This window comes from Notolepis coatsorum (assembly GCF_963971535.1).
Source record: "Notolepis coatsorum genome assembly, chromosome: 1".
NCBI classification, from domain to species: Eukaryota; Metazoa; Chordata; class Actinopteri; order Aulopiformes; family Paralepididae; genus Notolepis; species Notolepis coatsorum.
This window is the reverse complement of record NC_140165.1, coordinates 12,910,433-12,930,935: the sequence shown is the minus strand read 5'-3', so window position 1 is coordinate 12,930,935 and position 20,503 is coordinate 12,910,433. Positions and strand designations below refer to the sequence as shown.

Sequence of the window (20,503 nt, the reverse complement as noted above, 5' to 3'; positions counted from 1 at the left end):
TCATTCATTCATTCATTCATTCACACACACACCTATATTGCAGAGATTGGACAACAACCCATATGGATCTCTGTTCTTTATCAACCAATCACGTTTACATGGCCACGTTTAAAAGAGTGAAAAGACATGAAAACACTAAAAAGAATAATGATCCGTCTTTATCTTCTCCTGCATGCTATTCCAATGCTGTTAATGTGCACACCGACTCTACTTCCTCAGAAGGCTGAGATCCTTCAATGTCTGTACAAGGATGTTGAGGATGTTCTATGAGTCGGTGGTGGCGGGCGCCTTCTTGTGCTGTGACCTGTTGGGGCAGCGGACTGAGAGCAGTGGACACAACCAGGCTGGATAAGCTGGTCAGGAAGGCCAGCAGCGTGGTTGGGGTGGAGCTGGACTCTCTAGCGAGGGTGGCGGAGAGGAGGAGCCTTGCTAAGCTCCAGGCCATCAGGGAAAACCCCACCCACCCACTATACACAGACTTTGCTGACAGGAGGAGCATGTTCAGTGCTAGGCTCACACTACCCAAATGCAGCACTGAACGGCACAGGAAGTCCTTCATTCCAACAGCCATCAGACTATACAATGCATCACTGTGCCTCACTGCATCACTGAGCACAGAGTGGCAGCTCAATAGGGGCAGGAGGCCGCGACTAGCGGCCTCCAGGCTCCAAAACAGGGGGCAGCGACGGCTGCCAGACATTGACCTTGGACTAATAGGAACCCAAGGAGGACAATACACTACGTGAAGCATATACTGCACCTTATGTGACACTGTGAATATATATTTCATTTAGTTAGATAGTTAAATTATATTGACCAAATTGTTTACACTGCTGTGTTGTTTTTTACTACCTGTACCCCCCATTCCCCCATGCTCAGTATATTTTTACTGTATTTATTTCTGTATATTTTATTTCATTCTTATTCTATTTTACTCTAGGCAACTTGATTGATTTGTGTTATTATTCTAATTCGTGACCTGTCCTGTCTAAATGTTTAAATGTTGAGCGATTTGCAGTGTCAAATTTCCCACGGGATAATAAAAGTATTTCTATTCTATTCTATTCTATGCAAAAAAAAGAAAAAACACAAATACCTGTGCAGCTAGATAGATACATAATTAGTGGTTGTTCAATCATATCTGCCCAGTTCTGCTCATCTGGCCTGTTCTTTAGGCCATTTGATGTATACACTGTGCATGCCTGTTAACACTTTTTTTTTTTTTTTTTTTTTTATAATCTACCCCCATACAGCTCCTCTCAAACTGAAGACTTAAACTAAAGTATATATAAAACCGATATACATTTATTTGCACTCTTGATGTATAGCATACATTTTCGTTAGATTTTTGTTTAATAACAATCAATTTGTAAGTTGTTTGAAAGAGCATTGTACAAAATATCGTTTTTTTTTGTGTGTAAATTCTTTTGTTCATACTTTTTTCTTTTTATCAAAATCTCCTGACCCATAAACCCTGATTCTTTCGTCAATATCGCTATAGCTCTTGGATCTGTCGTCAATATCGCTCTTGGGTCTGTAATCAATATCGCTATAGCTCTTGGATCTGTCGTCAATATCGCTATAGCTCTTGGATCTGTCGTCAATATCGCTATAGCTCTTGGATCTGTCGTCAATATCGCTATAGCTCTTGGATCTGTCGTCTACCCAATAAAATGTTACATGTGAAAGTAGCAGCAAAGTGGGGAGTTTGTTAAACCATGGCGGAAGTCTGCACTCTACTGACTACATTCTTCCAGATAAAGTGATAAAGTATGGGTCAGGACCCAGAGAGGGTCATGGGTTTGTTTCTGGTGGGTCCCTAGACCCCCAACATAATGATAAAAAAAAGTTGGTTTTAATTACAGGTGGGTAAAGTACACACTTCCTTAAAGGAATTATCTCTTGTTTATTGAAAAATAGAACATGTGGCTGTATGGATATAGATTCTTAAGATAAGATAATATATTCCTTTATTGATCCCCTTGGGGGAAATGTGTGTGTGCATGTGTGTCTAACTGACTGTGCATGTGTCTGTCTGTCTGTGTGCATATGTGTGTGTGTGTGTGTGTGTGTGTGTGTGTGTGTGTGTGTGTGTGTGTGTGTGTGTGTGTGTGTGTGTCTCTCTCTCTCTCTCTCTCTCTCTCTCTCTCTCTCTCTCTCTCTCTCTCTCTCTCTCTCTCTCTCTCTCTCTCTCTCTCTCTCTCTCTCTCTCTCTCTCTCTCTCTCTTTGGCCTGTGTGTGTCTTTTGTGTGTGTGTGTCTCTTCTGTGTGTGCATGTGTCTGTGTGTGTGTATGTGTCTGCCTGTCTGTGTGTGTGTGTGTGTGTGTGTGTGTGTGTGTGTGTGTGTGTGTGTGTGTGTGTGTGTGTGTGTGTGTGTGTGTGTGTGTGTCTCTCTCTCTCTCTCTTTGTCCTGCGTGTGTGTGTCTCTTTTGTGTGTGTGTCTCTTCTGTGTTTGTGTGTGTCTCTTTGGTCTGTGTGTGTGTGTGTGTGTGTGTGTGGTGTGTGTGTGTGTGTGTGTGTGTGTGTGTGTGTGTGTGTGTGTGTGTGTGTGTGTGTGTGTGTGTGTGTGTGTGTGTGTGTGTGTGTGTGTGTGTGTGTGTGTGTGTGTGCGTGTGTGTCTCTTTGGTCTATGTGTGTGAGATAAAGTATGGGTCAGGACCCAGAGAGGGTCTTGGGTTTGTTTCTGGTGGGTCCCTAGACCCCCAACATAATGATACAAAAAAAGTTGGTTTTAATTACTGGTGGGTAAAGTACACACTTCCTTAAAGGAATTATCTCTTGTTTATTGAAACATAGAACATGTGGCTGTATGGATATAGATTCTTAATGAATGTAAAACAGCCTTTTCTAACTTCCCTAACTCATCATAACTCAATTTTATGAATGAAAAAATCTCTGTAAACCCATTGTTTGCTTTTCAGGTGGGGCATGCGTCTACATTTAGATTACAGACTTCCCCTTTACAGACTGAAGAATACTAGGCCTACTCAACAGTATAAATCCTCCATTCACCATTCTACTTCAGTAAAAGTCTAAAGTATTTGAATGTACTTAAGTGTCAAACAATATTGTGTCGTAAGTCATCTTGTATTTCTATACTTGAGAGTCCAACCCTTAATAATCTATAGGGTCATGTCATTTATATATGCTGCCTCTGATTAGGCTAACACTTTTAATTAATAAATCTGCTCTGCCATTGGAAATATAGAGAACACGATTTTGCAAAAGAAAAATAACATTATGAAAGACTTATATAATGGCTTGACTTGTTTTGGCTCCCCCTGGTGGATGTTTTCAACAAAGCATCAGCAGAGAGAGTGCATTCTGCATTCACAAAAACTAAAGGGCTGAAGTGGGATTTAGAAAAATCAACAGGGGTTTGGCGTCAGGGCAAATATATCCACCAATACAATACAAACTCAGAAATGTAATTTGAGTGCCATATCTCACAAGCAATCTTGCATCACTGGTAGTCATGTATCAACTAAACCTGAGTCTACTTGAATGTTCATTTGTAATGTTGGAAAATGCCTATTTTTACATTTACAAGACACTCTTAAAGAAAGCCTAATAAATTACAGATTGGGCCTTTACATCAATGGCAATGTTGATGCGCACATTAGCACACACGACACCAGTTCCAGCCACAAGCAGAATATTGCCCAAATCCTCCCATTAAGACTGGAGAAAGACACGATGTCAACCGCAAGTAATGGAAAATTGTCGCGTTTGAGCCACGGGGGAAAGGTAGTGATACTGCACTTATATTGATCATTAACATACTAGCTAGCTAACTTCATTACAAGTGGCCAAAGTAAGTTTTTCCTATCAAACGTGATGTAAGTTAGCTAGCGAGGTGTTAGCTACCAGTTAGCTTTTGGCTTTACCTAACCTTGTGGCAAACTTTCAATGCAAATAAACTCTTGATTGATTGATTGATTGATTGATTGATTGATTGATTGATTGAAAATTGCATTAACAGATTGCAGAATGGGTACAATACTATACAATACAGCTCAATACACACAATTGTTAAGGGGATGCAGACCAGAGAAAGACTTTCGTCTTGTTTACATCAGGGTGACCCCCCATTTTCAATTCATCATCATAATCATAATTAATCGTTGCCACCAATAACCTACACATGGGCAAATAAAGGTTCAATGAAATGACACCACCTTGCAACTAGATGCGATGGTTGGTTTAACCACTGTGTAGATTCTATAAAGGTATAACTCACAGTATTATGACATCTTTATTTATGTATTTGTTTTCTTCTTTTTATTACAAACAGGGGTAAGTGTACTGTGAGAATATGGGGAGCATATTTTGATACTCTTATCATAACATCTTTATGTAAGAGTAATTCTATTTTGTATTGGCTCAATATACTCACATCATGTGAGTCAACAAACTACTAATAAATAATGAAATCGTGCCAAAATGTACATCAACGTCCATAAATACAGTACAGTGATTAACTTTGCAAGATGGGACATAAACCTTGTATTTGCTAGCTATTGAGCAAAAATAGGTCTCATGTAAATAAAATTGCACTGTAAAATAAGCAAAGAAAAGGTAACAAACCACTAAACTCCAGTGAGTCCCAACTTTTGGCACATCCACGTTATTACACATTAAAGAATGAGCACTATGTGGTTTCAGACTTTGCATTTATTGCACAAATATTTTGACCAACTTTCTTGGTCAAATTGTGCACTTTCAAAATGTGCCCAAACTCTACAATGAGATTAATGATATGGTAATATGCACACATTTGTGAGTCAATTAATAATACAAAACACATTTGATGTTATACATCACCATTGCAATCATGCTCTCATCAGCATCATATTCCAGCAAGGAGCACACCGCAGTGGTCCTCTACATTCCCTAGAAACAACGTTTTTCATAAGGTTTTAAACTGTAGCAACTCCACAAATTTTTTTTTTATCCACTTTTTCTCCTTATTTTTCTCCCATCCCAATTTCGTAATTCCAATTCTCCCCTCCCCTGTCTTGAACGTTGCTAGACTATGCCTCCCACTGGTCGGCTGTAGTGAGGATAGAAGCCTTGCATCATGTGTCCCCTCCGGTACACGAGGAGGCAGCCTGTCGCATCTTTTCACCAGACAGCTCTCCGAACTCTCAGTGGCGAGGAGTAACGCGTGGGAGGCTCATGCTGCCCCCGATACTTCCTGTTTCTGCTGTACAGGCGTCACCCAACCGACCTGTAGTCGCTGTCCACAACGTCCAATCCCCACCCACCGGCTTTCCCACCCTCTAACACTGCCAATTGTGTTAGTATGACGGCCGGCCCAGAGCCATATAATAATAATAATCTTTTAGAAGGCTCTGGGCCGGCCAAGCCGGAAGCAACGCAGAGAGCTGGGCTCGATACCAGCATCTACTGCGTTAGTGGCGAGCGCCTTGCTCACTGCGCCACCCAGCCGCCCTACAACTCCACTCATTCTGTATGAGTAAATAAATCATGGTACACTACACATATTTCATTTGTGAGTAAGGGGGCAAATACATTTCACCAAGTATTCACAAATCAAATACCTCTCAATTTGTTAGACACTAAAAGCATTTGATATTTTCTTTTAAAAGTGCCCAAATGACTTCTCAAAAAAGTGTAAGAAATTGTTATGTTTAACCATGTAAAAAAGTAACCTTGTTTGAAATTATTCAGCAGTGGTGGTAAGTCCTTGTGGTGGCTTTATAGTACATGACCCACACAGACTGATCACCTTTGTGTCTGAGGTGATGGAATTTGCATGCATTTTTACTAAGAAAATACACCTTTTAGTGTGAATTTGGAGGCATACCTTCTGAGGTTCAATCTCTGGGATTTATTATACCCTGATGGGTATATTCCCAGAGAAAGAAAGTTGAACAGCTCAGTCCACCTATTCTCCATTGCTATACAGACCAGGGATAACACACAAGTGATGTTTGATGCATTAAAAAAAAACAAGATAAAATGCTCAACTCACGCCTATATCTTTTGACAGCTGGGTGCTGAATCCTAAAAGTAGTGGTTGATCATTCAAAAGAAAGACTAGGAAAAGCACTCTAAACTGACTATTTTAATTGCCACGTAACAATGACGTAATGGCAATCACAAATACATTCACACAGGTGTACCGATATTATCATCTACTTTCTACATTCTGCAGCAAAGCCATGAGTACATGCAAATATTTACATGATTACAGTTCAAAAGGTGCAATGATTTATTTATTTTTTTAAGATATTGCTCACCATCAACAAGACTTTCGACAACTAGGTAGCATGTATATGGGTGAAAAAAGGGTGAAAACGAGTGTGGGTCATGCGACATGCGTGCGCAAGTGCAGGACCGCTGGTAGCACCGCTCGGCAGGTAGAATAAATCGGCAGAACACCACCAATAACCTACATGGGCAAATAGAGGTTCAATAAAATGACACCACCTTGCAACTAGATGCCATGATTGGTTTAACGGGTCTCCGCATGCGGTGCCGGTGAGGTTATGAATTTACCCGCGTGGATGGATGGTGATAATCACCTGCTATTTGATTAAAATCACCTGTTGTCTGCCACCAACAAAATCTCAATTCTACCGGCTAGTAGTTGAGTTCTGTCTCAATGAGGAATTTATACTTTTTCAGTCTGTCCACTAGATGCCGACACATTTCAGTTTATCCAGTTAGTATGAAGTGTCATCCCAGCTGACCCCTTGATAATGACATGGAGCTATTAGGGGGGGGGGGGTCCTAAATAAAATACAATTATTGTTTTGAAATGAAAAACATTTACATTGTTGTTCGTCCTTTTCCATTTTAGGACAACACTGATGGCTTTGTCAAAGTCAGGAAAAGAGACCTGGAGAAACTGACGACAGAAGTCATGCAGCTTCGTGAGTTCCTGCCCAAAGTTGTGAACGGAACCCTTATTGATATGCTGCACAAAACACGTGCTGCTGACAAGAGTAAGCTGCCAGAGTGCCCGGAGATTAAGAAATACGTCATCCATAGTAATAAGTATGGATGGGTTTTTAAACTATTGTGTAAAATAAGATAAGATATTCCTTTATTGATCCCCTTGGGGGAAGTGTGTGTGCGTGCATGTGTCTGTCTATCTATCTGTCTGTCTGTCTGTCTGTCTGTCTGTGTGTGTGTGTGTGTGTGTGTGTGTGTGTGTGTGTGTGTGTGTGTGTGTGTGTGTGCATGCGTCTGTCTGTCTCTGTGTGTGTGTGTGTGCGTGTGTCTCTATTTGGCCTGTGTGTGTGTGTGGGTGTGCATGTGTCTGTGTGTGTGTGCATGTGTCTGTGTGTGTGTGTGTCTCTCTTTGGTCTGTGTGTCTCTTCTTTGTGTGTGTCTCTTTGGTCTGTGTGTGTGCGTGTCTCTTCTGTGTGTGCGTGTCTCTTCTGTGTGTGTGTGTGTGTGTGTGTGTCTCTTTGGTCTGTGTGTGTGCGTGTCTCTTCTGTGTGTGCGTGTCTCTTCTGTGTGTGTGTGTGTGTCTCTTTGGTCTGTGTGTGTGCGTGTCTCTTCTGTGTGTGTGTGTGTGTGTGTGTGTGTGTGTCTCTTTGGTCTGTCTGTGTGTGTGTGTAGTGAAGGAAAGTATCAGCCAGGAACAGGAGCAGCAGAGACAAGAATGTCTTCACCTCCGTTCTCAACTGGACGCAGCACAGAGCGAATGTCTTCACCTCCGTTCTCAACTGGACGCAGCACAGGGCGAATGTCTTCACCTCTGTTCTCGACTGGACGCAGCACAGGGCGAATGTCAGAAAGAGAGAGAGGTGAGAGAGAGAGAGAGAGAGAGAGAGAGGGGGGCATTTTGTTTTGCCTGACGAACACCCCGTCTGGTACTTGAAACACGTTGCCTTTTAGCCTGTTAACCCTTTCACTGCCGCACTACCAAAACGGTTAACCCTTTCACTGTGACAATTCACATAAGGTTAACCCTTTCACTGCCACACAACAGCCGGTTAACCCTTTCACTGCCACACAACAGAAGGTTAACCCTTTACTAGCGCACAACCGACGGTGATGAGAAGCTGTAATCCAGTCTGCAGGTATTTGTTTTCCTTCAGTTTCCATGAGAGACGCACCGATACTGACACTGGTGTGATATCGGTCCGATACTAGACTGAAATAGGTATCGGAGATTTTATTTTTATTTATTTTTTTATTTATTTATTGTCTTTTTCCCCCCTTCTTTTTCCGTTTTTCTCCCATCCCAATGTTAGTCGACTCGTTATGCCAATTCCCAATCTCCTTCCTGGTCGTTGCGCACTCTACCCCCTACCGTCGGTCCGGGAGGGCGGAGACTATCACATGCTTCCTCCGACACATGTGTACCCAGCCCACCGCTTCTTTTCACCTGGCAGCGCGGACTCTCACTGGGAGAGTAACGTGTGGAAGGTCACACTACCTCTCCTAGATCCTTTCCTTGCTGTGCAGGCGCCCCGACCGAACTGTAGGAGTCGCTGTTACAACGATCAGGACCCACGCTCGCCGGGTTTCCCACCCGCACCACAGCTGGATTCGGAAGCACCACAGCTGGATTCGATCCCACTGTCTCTGTGGTGGTAGACGGACGCTTAGTCCGCTGTGCTACCCGGCCGTCCCTGGTATCAGAGAATTATTTTACCTAGTACTAAAATGCCATACCAGGAAACGTGTGTCACAAACCGGCCGCACGGCCGTGACAAAGAGGGAAACGCAGACAACCAAAGTCAATTAACAAATTATTTATTTAATTACTATAATCTTTTCATCAGAAATTCACTCATATCCAACAAAGCATATTAGTCAACTCCACTTACCTTTCTGTCGGACACCTAGCCATCAATTCAACATTAGTTTTAGAGGTCCTAAACTCTGGAACACTAAGTTTATCATTGAGGTCAACAACCTCCTTATCCGTCTTTAGAAAGCAACTAAAAGGCCATTTAATTTCATCATGAATCATCAACTTATTAATAGATAGAAATACTTTAATCATCCAGAGGGAAATTAGGAATTATTAGGAAATTCTAATTAAGGAATTAAGGAAATTATAAGTTCCTCTCCTTTGCCTTCTCGTACGTTTTTCTTTTTTTTCCTTGTTATTGGCTCTTGTTGATGTGTTTTGAACATGATATCTATCCTTGTCTTGCTTCCATTTTTCGTTATAGTGTTTGCCTTATGTCTCTGATCTTATTTTGTGTTCTTTTCCATGTTTCCATGTATTAAGTTCATATTTGATTATGGAAATTGATGGGCACTTTATACAAGCCCTTTGGGCTTTGTTCCCTCCTAGCACTGTTTTTAAATAATGTGCTGAATAAATAAACTAAACTAAACTACTATAGACAAAAAAGAGATTACTAACTAAATTAAACTAACAGTGGTGGCGTGTGAAGTCAATGACATCAGTAGTGTAAGTGAGTGCACGCATTGTAATGTGTGTAGGTAGGTGTATAATGTTGTAGAATGCAAACAGAAATCAAGGGTATCGAAATCAAACTAACGGCGTCCCATAAGGGCTTGTGTCCATAGCGGACGTTTTTTTCAAGGCGGATCGCTTTGAAAAAAGAAAAAAAAAAGCTCAGAGCGTTTCCTCCAGAGCTCGCGACTGCCGCGGCTCCGCCCCTTCCTCGATGTTGATTACCTTGATGCGTGCGCTCCTTTCCAAAAGTTGAACTAGTTTCAACATTATGCTCTGAGAGCGCTCTGCCCAAAAACGCTGCCCCCGAGAGCTCATAAACGCGAGGCGCGGGGCTGGGAAAAGGAGCGCGCCTGTCGCGTCTCCAGCATATAAATTAATGACAGGAAGGAGCTGACAACTCATAAAACGTCCGCTATGGACACAAGCCCTAAGGAGAGCGGCCAGCAACTGAGCTCTGCAAGTGTTTTAACAGGGAGCGCGGGAACACCGGGCCCAGGTGTTTCCCATTCCGCTGATTAGCGCTCCAGCCACGCCCACCTCCAGTACCTGTCAACACAACAACGGAATAGGCGGACAATGGAGACAAGAGTGGAAGGGGTTGTAACACTTGTAACAGGCTAGAAATCAACGCAAAGTGACTTAATTTGCTGCATTTTTAACACATAGAAACATGTTAGATCTCTCTAATGGAGAAAATAGATTACATATCTCAATAATGTCTGTCCAATGACTCCAAACTGATATTCAGCTTAGTGTAGTGAGTACAGTTCAGCAGGTAGCCAGGTTCAGATGGATTAACATCTTGTTTCTGAGCCTGGCAGTGCAGGACAGGTATCAGTGGATTAACATCTTGTTTCTGAGCCTGGCTGGCAGTGCAGGTATCAGGGCATACTGTCTGAACGTTCAGTACACTGACTCTGAGTCAGTATCAGCAGCAGTGAGAAAAGTGGTGTCAACTAAACCTGTTGATCTCTAGTTTCCACACTGACCTTTATTCATCCTGTACCGGGCGAACAGGTTGGATGTTGTGCTCACTGCTGCTCTACTGTGTGAAGTACGCCTCAGGAAATTGGGCTTAGTGTGTGTGTGTGTGTGGCTGCCATGTGCCATTATGAGTGAGTGGTGAGATGAATGCGCTTGTAATTTTTTACATCTAAGCTCACATACACCCGTTGTAACTGCCATCGTTATTGCAGTTGGGACATAAGATGCACTGGACGCCCTGTTTATATAATATCATTTGTGGAACCAAATAGTGATGCACGATGTGAAAATTGTGGCCGATACCGATAACCGATATTAATATTGCTGTTCTGGCCGATACCGATATTTACCGATGTCGATATCTCTGTATAGAAAACACTTTTTTATGATAATCAAATAAAGAGCTATTTTCCAAAACGCATAATTTTTTTAACTTTTGTAACTTATTTTCAGAAATGACTGATATTTTGAAACTATTTAAGGCCAAAACATGTAAAAAATAAAATAAAGAATTTATTATTTTCTTTTATTTTTTATCTGCCCATATCGGCCCTATCTTGATATCGGACCGATACCGATGTGGAAAAAAAGCAGCCATATCGGCCGGTATTATATCGGCGGCCGATATATCGTGCATCACTAGAACCAAATAAAGTATTCAAATGTGTGTGTGTGTGTGTCATATCATATCCTCATATCATATATATGTTGTCACAGTCAGTTGTGTATAAATATGTGTGTGTGTGTCATATCATATATCAAATCATATCCTCATATCATATATGTTGTCACAGTCAGTTGTGTATATATATATGTGCGTGTAATATATCAAATCATATCCTCATATATACTTGTCACTGATAAGTGATGTGGTAATTAATCAAGTCCACGAGACTAAACTCCTAGGAGTAACATTAGACAGTAAATTGTCATGGTCACACCATATAAACAATATAGTAGTGAAAATGGGAAGAGGGATTTCTGTTGTTAAAAGATGTGCTCATTTGTTAGCACTAAAGTCTATCAAACAGGTAATTCAAGCTCTGGTTTTGTCAAATCTTGACTATTGTCCTGCAGTATGGTCGAATGTAACGATGAATTGCAAATGGTACAAAACAAAGCAGCACGTACAGTGCTTCGCTGTGAGTACAGAACAAATTTTCCAGCTATGCACAGTTGTTTAACTTGGTTACTTGTCAAACATAAGTTACTCTGCCCACTCCTTGTATTCACTAGGAATATTCTTGTTACAAAGATCCCCTCAATTTTATATAACAATTTATATAACAAATGTATGTATCTGATAAAGAGATAGGGATATATACGTAGATGAAAAGGTATGTGTCTGATATGGATATATTATTAAAAGATTGTATAAGTGGTTGATATGAACATGGATAATGTATGTAAAAGCTAAATAGTATATTATGCTGTTATGAATTAATTATGAGTAGGTATTGTTGTATTGTATTATGAATTCATTAGGCGTATATATTGTTGTATTGTATTATGAATTTGATTTGGATTATTTATTGTTGTTTTAATTGTCTGTATGACATGTGAATGTTGTGAGTGTATAAGTCTGTAACTGTATTTGACGTGTTGTGGACCCCAGGAAGAATAGCCACAGCACTGCTGGGGCTAATGGGGATCCAAATAAACTTAAACTTAAACTGTCAGTTGTGTATATATATTGTGCATGTAATATATCAAATCATATCCTCATATCATATATATGTTGTCACTGTCAGGTGTGTGTATATATACGTGTGTGTGTGTGTGTCAGATATCAAATCATATCCTCATATTATATATTTGTTGTCGCTGTCAGTTGTGTATATATGTGTGTGTGTGTAATGTGTATGCGTGCGTGTCATCAAATCATCCTCATATCATATGTTGTTGTCACTGTCCGTTGTGTATGTGTGTGTGCGCGCGTGCGTGTGTGTGCGTGCACTTGCGTGTGTACGTGTGTGCGGGCGTGTGTGTGTGTCATCAAATCATCCTCATATCATATATATGTTATCACTATCAGTTGTGTATTTAATTTATATGTGTGTGTGTGCACGCGCTTGCGTGTGTGTGTGCGTGTCCCCAGGAGAAGATGGTGCTGAGGGAGCAGCTGTGGGAGAGCCGGGAGCAGCTGCAGCAGCAGGCGGAGTTCTGCACGGGGCTGGGGGCGGCCGCCTGCACCCTGCTCTGGAGCACCTCTGGGAAGGAGGACGCCGTCAAGGACATCCTGGATGTGAGGGACAGTCTTGATTTGGTTCCCTTTAATTCTATTTAGATACGTTTCCTTAAAGAGCCACGGTGGCGCACGACTCAGAGGATTTCTGGAGTGGACCCAGACTATCCCGGACCAATTTGGGATAGACTGGGGGAGAGGTTCTTCCCTGACCCCTCTATTGGAGCGATGGAGCCATGTCCTGGAATGTAGGCCTTGGCTAGTGATTAAGGACGGCGAAGTGGGGGGGAGGGGTGAGTTCCTCTCAGGACCACAAATAGATCCAGCAATGAGAAGGAGGAAATAGTTAGGCAGATGCAGGCATAAGTGACGAGATGGCAGAGAAAAGTGATTCATAGATAGAGAAATCTACCTCCCTTTTAGGATTCAGCCTTGGAAGAAATGCGTGACAGGGGATAGAAATTAACTTTGGAAGGGGAACTTTGGGAAAAAAAGGAACTTTTTTCAACCTTGGAAGAAATGTATGATGGGGGTTAGAAGAGGGCGTGTTTAAAGAGAAAAGTGTGAGAGATGTGGGCGAATGGCGTGCAGCCAGCCGTGCAGGTGGGAGGGGCCATGTGGTTGATGAGGTGGACTGGCAGGTAAAGACATGCTGAGTCTGGGTGACATTTTGGATAAATCAGGGTTCCCATTCGTCCTGGAAAATCTGGAAATACAGAGGCTAGATTTCCAATCGTGAAAACCTGGAAAATTTACTAAAATAACCAAATATCCTGGAAAAAAATCTTGTCAAAATGTTGTCCCGGAAATGTCTAATTGTATTTTAGCCCCTCATTCAGATCGCCTATGTAAACCTACGTGTGTATTTAGTTTGAAACTGGACCGTTGGTAGGATTATAGCAAGTAGTGCTGTCCAATTTGTGGCCCAAGCTCCCTAACCATCGGTAGTGTGATAGTAAAGGGTTAACCTTCTGTCGTGTGGCAGTGAAAGGGTTAACATTCTGTGTATTGTCACACTGAAAGGGTTAACCATTTGGTAGTGCGGCTCAGTGGCCTCGTGGGTAGAGTGTCCGCCCTGAGTTCGGGAGGCTGGGAGTTCAAGCCCCGGCCGAGTCATACCAAAGACTATTTAAAAAATGGTACCCATAGCCTCCCTGCTTGACACTCAGCATCAAGGGTTGGTTTGGGGGGAAGTCCTTGCGACATACTAGCGTCATGTCCAAGGGGTGTACTTGTACATCAAGCTGCCTCACGCTACGGAAACAGGAGATAGGCTCCTGCCCCATGTGCCGTTACGGCTCGAGAACCATTGGTTCTCAAAGGCAAGTGCGGCAGTGAAAGGGTTAAAGTACTGTAAAATCCTGACCGCAATGACTACAAAATGTATATTTTGTGCAGCTAAAAAATACATGATCTGAGTTTTACGGCAATGTACAGCACAGTGCTACTTCCCTGTGGAAATACTTAAATCATTTACCAGGAATGGACCAAAGTTTGTCCGAGGTAAGCGACAGTTGTGATTGGAGGATCAAGAAAAGAGGGCAGGGTTTGAGATATGTCTATTGTTGGCACGCAGGAGTCGCTGCTCATAACAAGAGGACCTTATTGTAGCAGTGATGGATGTAGCAGTCACTTGTAATGAATGTGAGACGCTTCATCATGAACCCTGCGCCATTAAAAAAGGAGGAATAAAATTGGGGTTAAATACGTCGATAGAATAGAATAGAAATACTTTATTCATCCCGAGGGAAATTTGCCACTACAAATCGCTCACAGTAAACATTTAGGTAGACAACCAAAAGTCACGAAAAAGAATAAAAATGAGCCTAAGAATAAAATACAGTCCGGGATATACATTTCTTATGTTACATTCTAATGTAAAATACAGTAAAAATATACAGAAATATACAGTAAGTGTAAAATTGTACAATGGCGGTTTAAAAGTAAAAGTAAAGGTCCAGGAAGATAGTACTGTCACCCTGTGCTCAGTGATGCAGTGAGGCACAGTGATACGAGGCCTACTGGTAAATGATATGACTGCTTGTAATGATACAAGGCCTACTGGTAAATTATATGACCGCTTGTAATGATACAAGGCCTACTGGTAAATTATATGACTGCTTGTAAGCAAGTGCTTGCCTGGATTGTCAAGAAAACTCCTGGAAAGGTTCTGGAAAAATGATTTCTCAAAAAGAGTGGGCACCCTGTAAAGTGTAAATACTCCAATTAGATTACTGCTTGTCTAGCCATAATATGAGAGATTGTATAAATTCCTTGTAAGCGCCAGGCGCTATCGACTCGACTCGTTTATGAGTTCCCAAAGTGCTTTGACTCTTCAGGAGCTGTTCTCGTTGGGTCAACCATGGATTTAAATTGAATTGAAAAGATTTGTGGAGGTCAAATATTCAATGACTGCGTTTTGACTTTCAGAGTCACCGAGCAGGAGTCGACCCCGACCCTTTAGGTCACATCAGCAGTCAGAGTGTCTGTGTAGCTTCACAGTTCAGTCAGTCAGTCAGTGACGTCACAGCAGCAGTCAGAGTGTCTGTGTAGTGTGTAGCGTGTGTGGTTTTGTTTTAGGAAAACTCTTGTCCATGCCCAGAGATGATGTAGTATTTCTTAATGAGATTCCAACCACTGAAACCACATGTCATTGCTGGCCTAAAATGAAAAAAATAAGGAAATTGCAAATGATCAAATCTATGTAAATTATGCTTCCTCAGTTCGATTGTGCATCCCATTTGGGCCACTTGTTATCTCCGTTTTAATGTATATATCATCTTCAGCAAGGTCAGGGTGCAGGGTCTTGGCAATTAGCACTCTTCTGTCTGTCTGTCTGTCTGTCTGTCTATCCGTCTGTCCATCTGTCGGTCTGTCTATCCGTCTGTCTGATGTAAACAAGACAAACGTCTTTCTCTGGTCTGCATCCCCGTAACAATTGTGTGTATTGAGCCGTACTGTATTGTACCCATTCTGCAATCTGTTAAATAAAGTTTTCATTCATTCATTTATTTATTTTGTATCTACTTTTTCTCCCCGTTTTCTATTTTTCTCCCATCCCAATTTCGTATTATCCAATTCTACCCTCCCCTGTCTCGGACATTGCTAGACCACGCCTCCCACTGGTCGGCTGCAATGTGGACCAAGCCTTGCATCACGTGTCCCCTCCGGTACACGAGGAGGCAGCCGTCGCATCTTTTCACCTGCACAGCGCGATCTCTCAGCGGCGAGGAGTAACGCGTGGGAGGCTCACGCTGCCCCCGACACTTCCTGATTCTGCTGTACAGGCGCACCAACCGACCTGTAGGAGTCGCTGTCCACAACGTCCGATCCCCACCCACCGGCTTTCCCACCCCCTAATACTGCCAATTGTATTAGTGTGAACGACCAGCCAAGCCGGAAGCAACGCAGAGAGCTGGGCTCCAACCCAGCATCTCCTGCGTTAGTGGCGAGCGCCTTGCCCACTGCACCACTTAGCCGCCCTCACTCATTCATTCATTTCATTCATTCATTCATTCCATCTGTCTGTCTGTCTATCCATCTGTCCCTCTATCCATCTGTCCGTCCGTCCGTCCGTCTGTCTGTCTGTCCCTCCATCTGTCCATCCGTCTGTCTGTCTGTCCCTCCATCTGTGCTACAGGGTAAGCAGTCATTGCAGTCATTCCTAAGTGTAGCAGGACAGACACTGGAGAGCTTCGTCAAGTCGCTGGATGGGCAGGCCAAGACCCAACCACAGGACTACAACTCCCACGAGCACCAGTTTGTCCTGGCTCTGGCTGGAGTCATCACCAGTGAGTGTGCAGCTACTAGCCCTACAGCAAAATAAATGTATTCTACATTCGAAAACAATCAGAGACATACATTTTCTTGGTTCAGTTGCACCAGTTTGCCAGTTGTCAGATTTCAGAGGTTATTATGCGTTATTATTATGAGTATTGTGTTTTCAGTTGTGTGTGTTTGTGTGTGTGTGTGTTTGTGTTAGGGTGTGGGTACCATTCACATTTGAACCGATAACCCAAACCGTTCCTACAACCATTTTCTAATGTCGTATGATCATGTATACATTTATTATGTATTATAATTATTTATGTTTAAATATCAACATTATCTGGCCATCCTCAGTAAATACTATCAAACTCCTCTGACCTCATCTGGTCTTTCCAAAGACCAGAGATGGGACTTGCGCGCTCACACACACACACACACAGAAAGGGAGAATGGCGTATAGCAGATGTAAAATATTTCAACTAATTAAATTAAATGTTTATTATCATCAACTATCCAGTTTGTTTTTACATTGTAATGTTTGGCTACTTGCTCTGCGTGAGAGAGAGAGCGAGAGAGAGGGATAGAGATAGAGGGAGAGAGAGAGAGACGGGTTCAGCCCCTCCCTTGCCTCACTATTGGAACTCTCAGACAATGGCGAAAACAAAACTGATTTCTCCGCTGTGCCTGTGAGCGTTTCCAGGGTTAGCTTAGCTTAGCTTAGTTAACTTTAGCAGCTAATGTTAGTTAAGGTTTTTACCGCAACGTGGGCATACAGGATTGGCGAAGATGCAAAGCATGTTAGACGCATTGGACCCGTTGCTTTCAGTGTTTTCACTGCACATAGAAACAGCACGACTCGCGAGCGGAGTTGTTACGGGGCTGAATAGCTAGATGTCATAGCTTCTAAAATTGAAGGTCCGCGCTGGTCTGTGTCTATGACCTAAACTCTACGTCCAATTGCTACAAACTGTGTACCAATTTTTTTTTTTGTATGTACTTTTTTCTCCCATCCCAATTTTCCGTATCGTCCAATTCTATCCTCCCCTGTCTCGAACGCTGTTAGACCATGCCTCCCACAAGCCGGCTGCAATGTGGACGAAGCCTTGCATCACGTGTCCCCTCCGGTACTCGAGGAAGCAGCCGTCGCATCTTTTCACCTGCACAGCGCGATCTCTCAGCGGCGGGGGTCTGCGTGGGAGGGACACGCCGCCCCCGTCGCTTCCTGATTCTGCTGCGCAGGCGCACCAACCGACCTGTAGGAGTCGCTGTCCACAACGTCCGATCCCCACCCATCAGCTTTCCCACCCTTAACACTGCCAATTGTGTTAGTATGAACGACCAGCCAAGCTGATAGCAATGCGGAGAGCTGGGCTCGAACCCAGCGTCTCCCGCATTGGTGGCGAGCGCCTTGCCCACTACACCACCTAGCCGCCCCGTGTACCAACTTTTCTGTGGAATATTACTGGAACAAGCTTATCAAAAGCTTGTATGAGGCTTGTTGATATCTAATCAGTCTCTTCAGGAAATCCCGATCTTGCGATCGCAAGAATGAATGCAAATTCAACCAAAACTCTGCCCAGGATTAGTTGAACTGTTTTGGAACCAGCTTGGTTGACATTAGCAGCTAACATTAGTTTAGGTCATCAAACTGTCAGCTTGATATAATCTTTACTAGAATCTTTTGCGTGCTCCTAAATGTTTTATCCTCTGGTTCACACGCTCTATTTTAGTCACAAGCGCGAGTGAAACGCACCTGCGTCGAGTCCTGTGGCTTGAGGCAGAATCACGAACTGACGATGTGGAAAATGCTTTGGTGTTCAGCCGACACCGGTGACACTCGCACTACGCAAAGCATGCGCTCTCTCACACACACACACACACACACACTGCTCAACGTCATAGAAAACACGGCATCAGGCTATTCTAAAAGTATCGATACTAATAAAATGGAGTACCGGACCGCTTTTAACAGCTTGGTATTGCGATACTTTTCTAGTATCGGTGTATCGTGCAACCCTAAGCGGTAGTAGACCAGCCCCGTTCTCCACTATGACACTCTGAAGCCCCTCCTCCCACGAGACTCGGAGGCACCTGTCCTATAATGACCTTGTGTTTACGGTGACGGTACGTGTTGTTGTGGCTTATGTGGGTCACGCACACATTAAGGCAAAGCTATAATCACATAAGCCAGAGTTTATAATTTGAGCAACTAAAAACCAATCATTCACAAATAAGCCTTTTCAATAAGCCAGTTACTCATGAGGCTTTTCACACTTTCCTCCGAGCCTCAGATTCTACTATAATACAGTACAGGTCTTACAGTGAATGAATAAATGAAGGAATGATCATTACATTTATATAGCGCTTTTCTAGACACTCAAAGCGCTCCCCACAATGTACTGTAGGGTGGAAATTGCCTCCTTCACCACCACTGGTAGCACCCAACCTTGAGCTACGCAGGCTCAATGGCTGCCATACACTGGCACCCGGCACACATCACACGACTACACAATGGCTGAACGGCTCAGGAGACAGGGATTGATATCAGCCAATTATGGGGGAGGGATGATTAGGTGCCCTTGTGATGTCAGAGACCTGATTGGGAATTTGGCCAGGAACGTCGGGGAACCCCCTACTCTTAGCGATAGGCGTCCTGGGTTCTTTAACGACCAAATTCAGTCAGGACCTCGGTTTAGTGTCTCATCCGAAGGACGGCACTCGCAGCTGTACAGTGGACTGCATGCAGCTCTATGTAGATTTATACATGCTTGAGTGACGTATCTAACCGATTGATTCAGAGCAGGTAAGGGTCGGGATATATATACCAGTGTTTCCCATTAGGTCCCGCCACAGTTTTATAATGAACAAAAAAAAGTTATTAATTAAAAAAATTATTATTCTTTTTTAAATATTTATTTAAATATAAAGTTTGCCAATAGGGATGTATCAGTAGTATTGGCAGTGGTAGTAGTCGTAATAGTAATCCAGTATATATATTATTTTTTTCTAAAAAAAATAAACCAGTTCAACACAGGTACCCTAACCACTTTTGCTTCATTCCTTTGATGGCTCAAATGTATGCTCTAGTCGATTTTGTGTTTTGAGCACAAAGTTCATCATAGATCTAGCCTCTTTATTTTGCTCTCAAAGTGCACCAGATGATGCATTTAACTTTAAAACTTAAAAAAAAAAAAAGTTCTGGGGGGGCCGAGGTTCACCCACCACAGTCTCACAAAATCCTGTGGGAAACACTGATATACATACAGGTATGTAAAAAGGATTATATGCAGGTATACTCAGACAGATAAATATATATACAGTAAACAGTAAAGTATATATATATACATATATGGTATATACAGCATTATTGTACATGCTATCTATCAAACAGAGTTATATGGGTAGACTATAGTTTGAGGTACTGTATGTAGTTATGATTACAGCAGTTGTAGACAGTGAAGGCAGTAGGCAGGTATAGATTGAGGCAATGGAGTTCAGAGTTTCAACTGATGACTCCCTGACATCAAATCAACATCAGGATGAGCTCTAATCTAATAGGCTAAAATGGGCTGAAAGTTATACAGCACTGCTTTTTAGCATCGCAATTCTGTCAATAGGTCGTACAGCACTGCAAGAAATAAAATAAAATAAGTAATAGGAATGCATCGTTAATAAGGTTTACTGGGGCACTTTTGACTGGAGACCTCCAACTGCAGCTGGATATTCGACATTCTGACGGGTAGGCCCCCCCAGCCACACCTCCTCCTCGCTGACCCTCAACACGGGGTGCACCACAGGGCTGTGTGTTCAGCCCCCTCCTGTTCCCTGTTCACCTACGACTGTGCTGCCAAGCACAGCTCTAATGTCATCATCAAGTCTGCCGACGACACACACAGCCATCCTGGGCCTCGTCACAGACGATGATGAGACGGCGCTACAGAGAGGAGGTGGAGACACTAACCAGCTGGCTCCAGGACAACAACCTGTCTCTCAGTAAAAGCAAAGAGATGACCGTGGACTACAGGAGACGGCAGGGCGGTGGACAGACACCTCCCCATCTACATTAGGTGAGGCTGAGGTTGAGAGGGTCAGCAGGTCCTCTGTGTGAGCATCACTGAGGAGGACCTCTCCCGGACACGACACACAG

General features: G+C 42.9%; 1 protein-coding gene across 1 annotated transcript in view; it reads left to right on the top strand.

Annotated features, from left to right (window-relative positions):
- Nucleotides 1-1,772: 1,772 nt before the first annotated feature.
- hsf2bp (heat shock transcription factor 2 binding protein) overlaps nucleotides 1,773-20,503 on the top strand; it is a gene marked incomplete at both ends in the record, with an annotated part of 37,823 nt that continues 19,092 nt past the window's right edge. Inside the window, 5 exons of the mRNA XM_084327630.1 lie at nucleotides 1,773-1,811; nucleotides 6,831-6,975; nucleotides 7,598-7,785; nucleotides 12,502-12,648; nucleotides 16,229-16,379. Coding sequence (XP_084183756.1) covers nucleotides 1,773-1,811; nucleotides 6,831-6,975; nucleotides 7,598-7,785; nucleotides 12,502-12,648; nucleotides 16,229-16,379 — 670 coding nt within the window. The remainder of the gene's footprint in view (nucleotides 1,812-6,830; nucleotides 6,976-7,597; nucleotides 7,786-12,501; nucleotides 12,649-16,228; nucleotides 16,380-20,503) is intronic.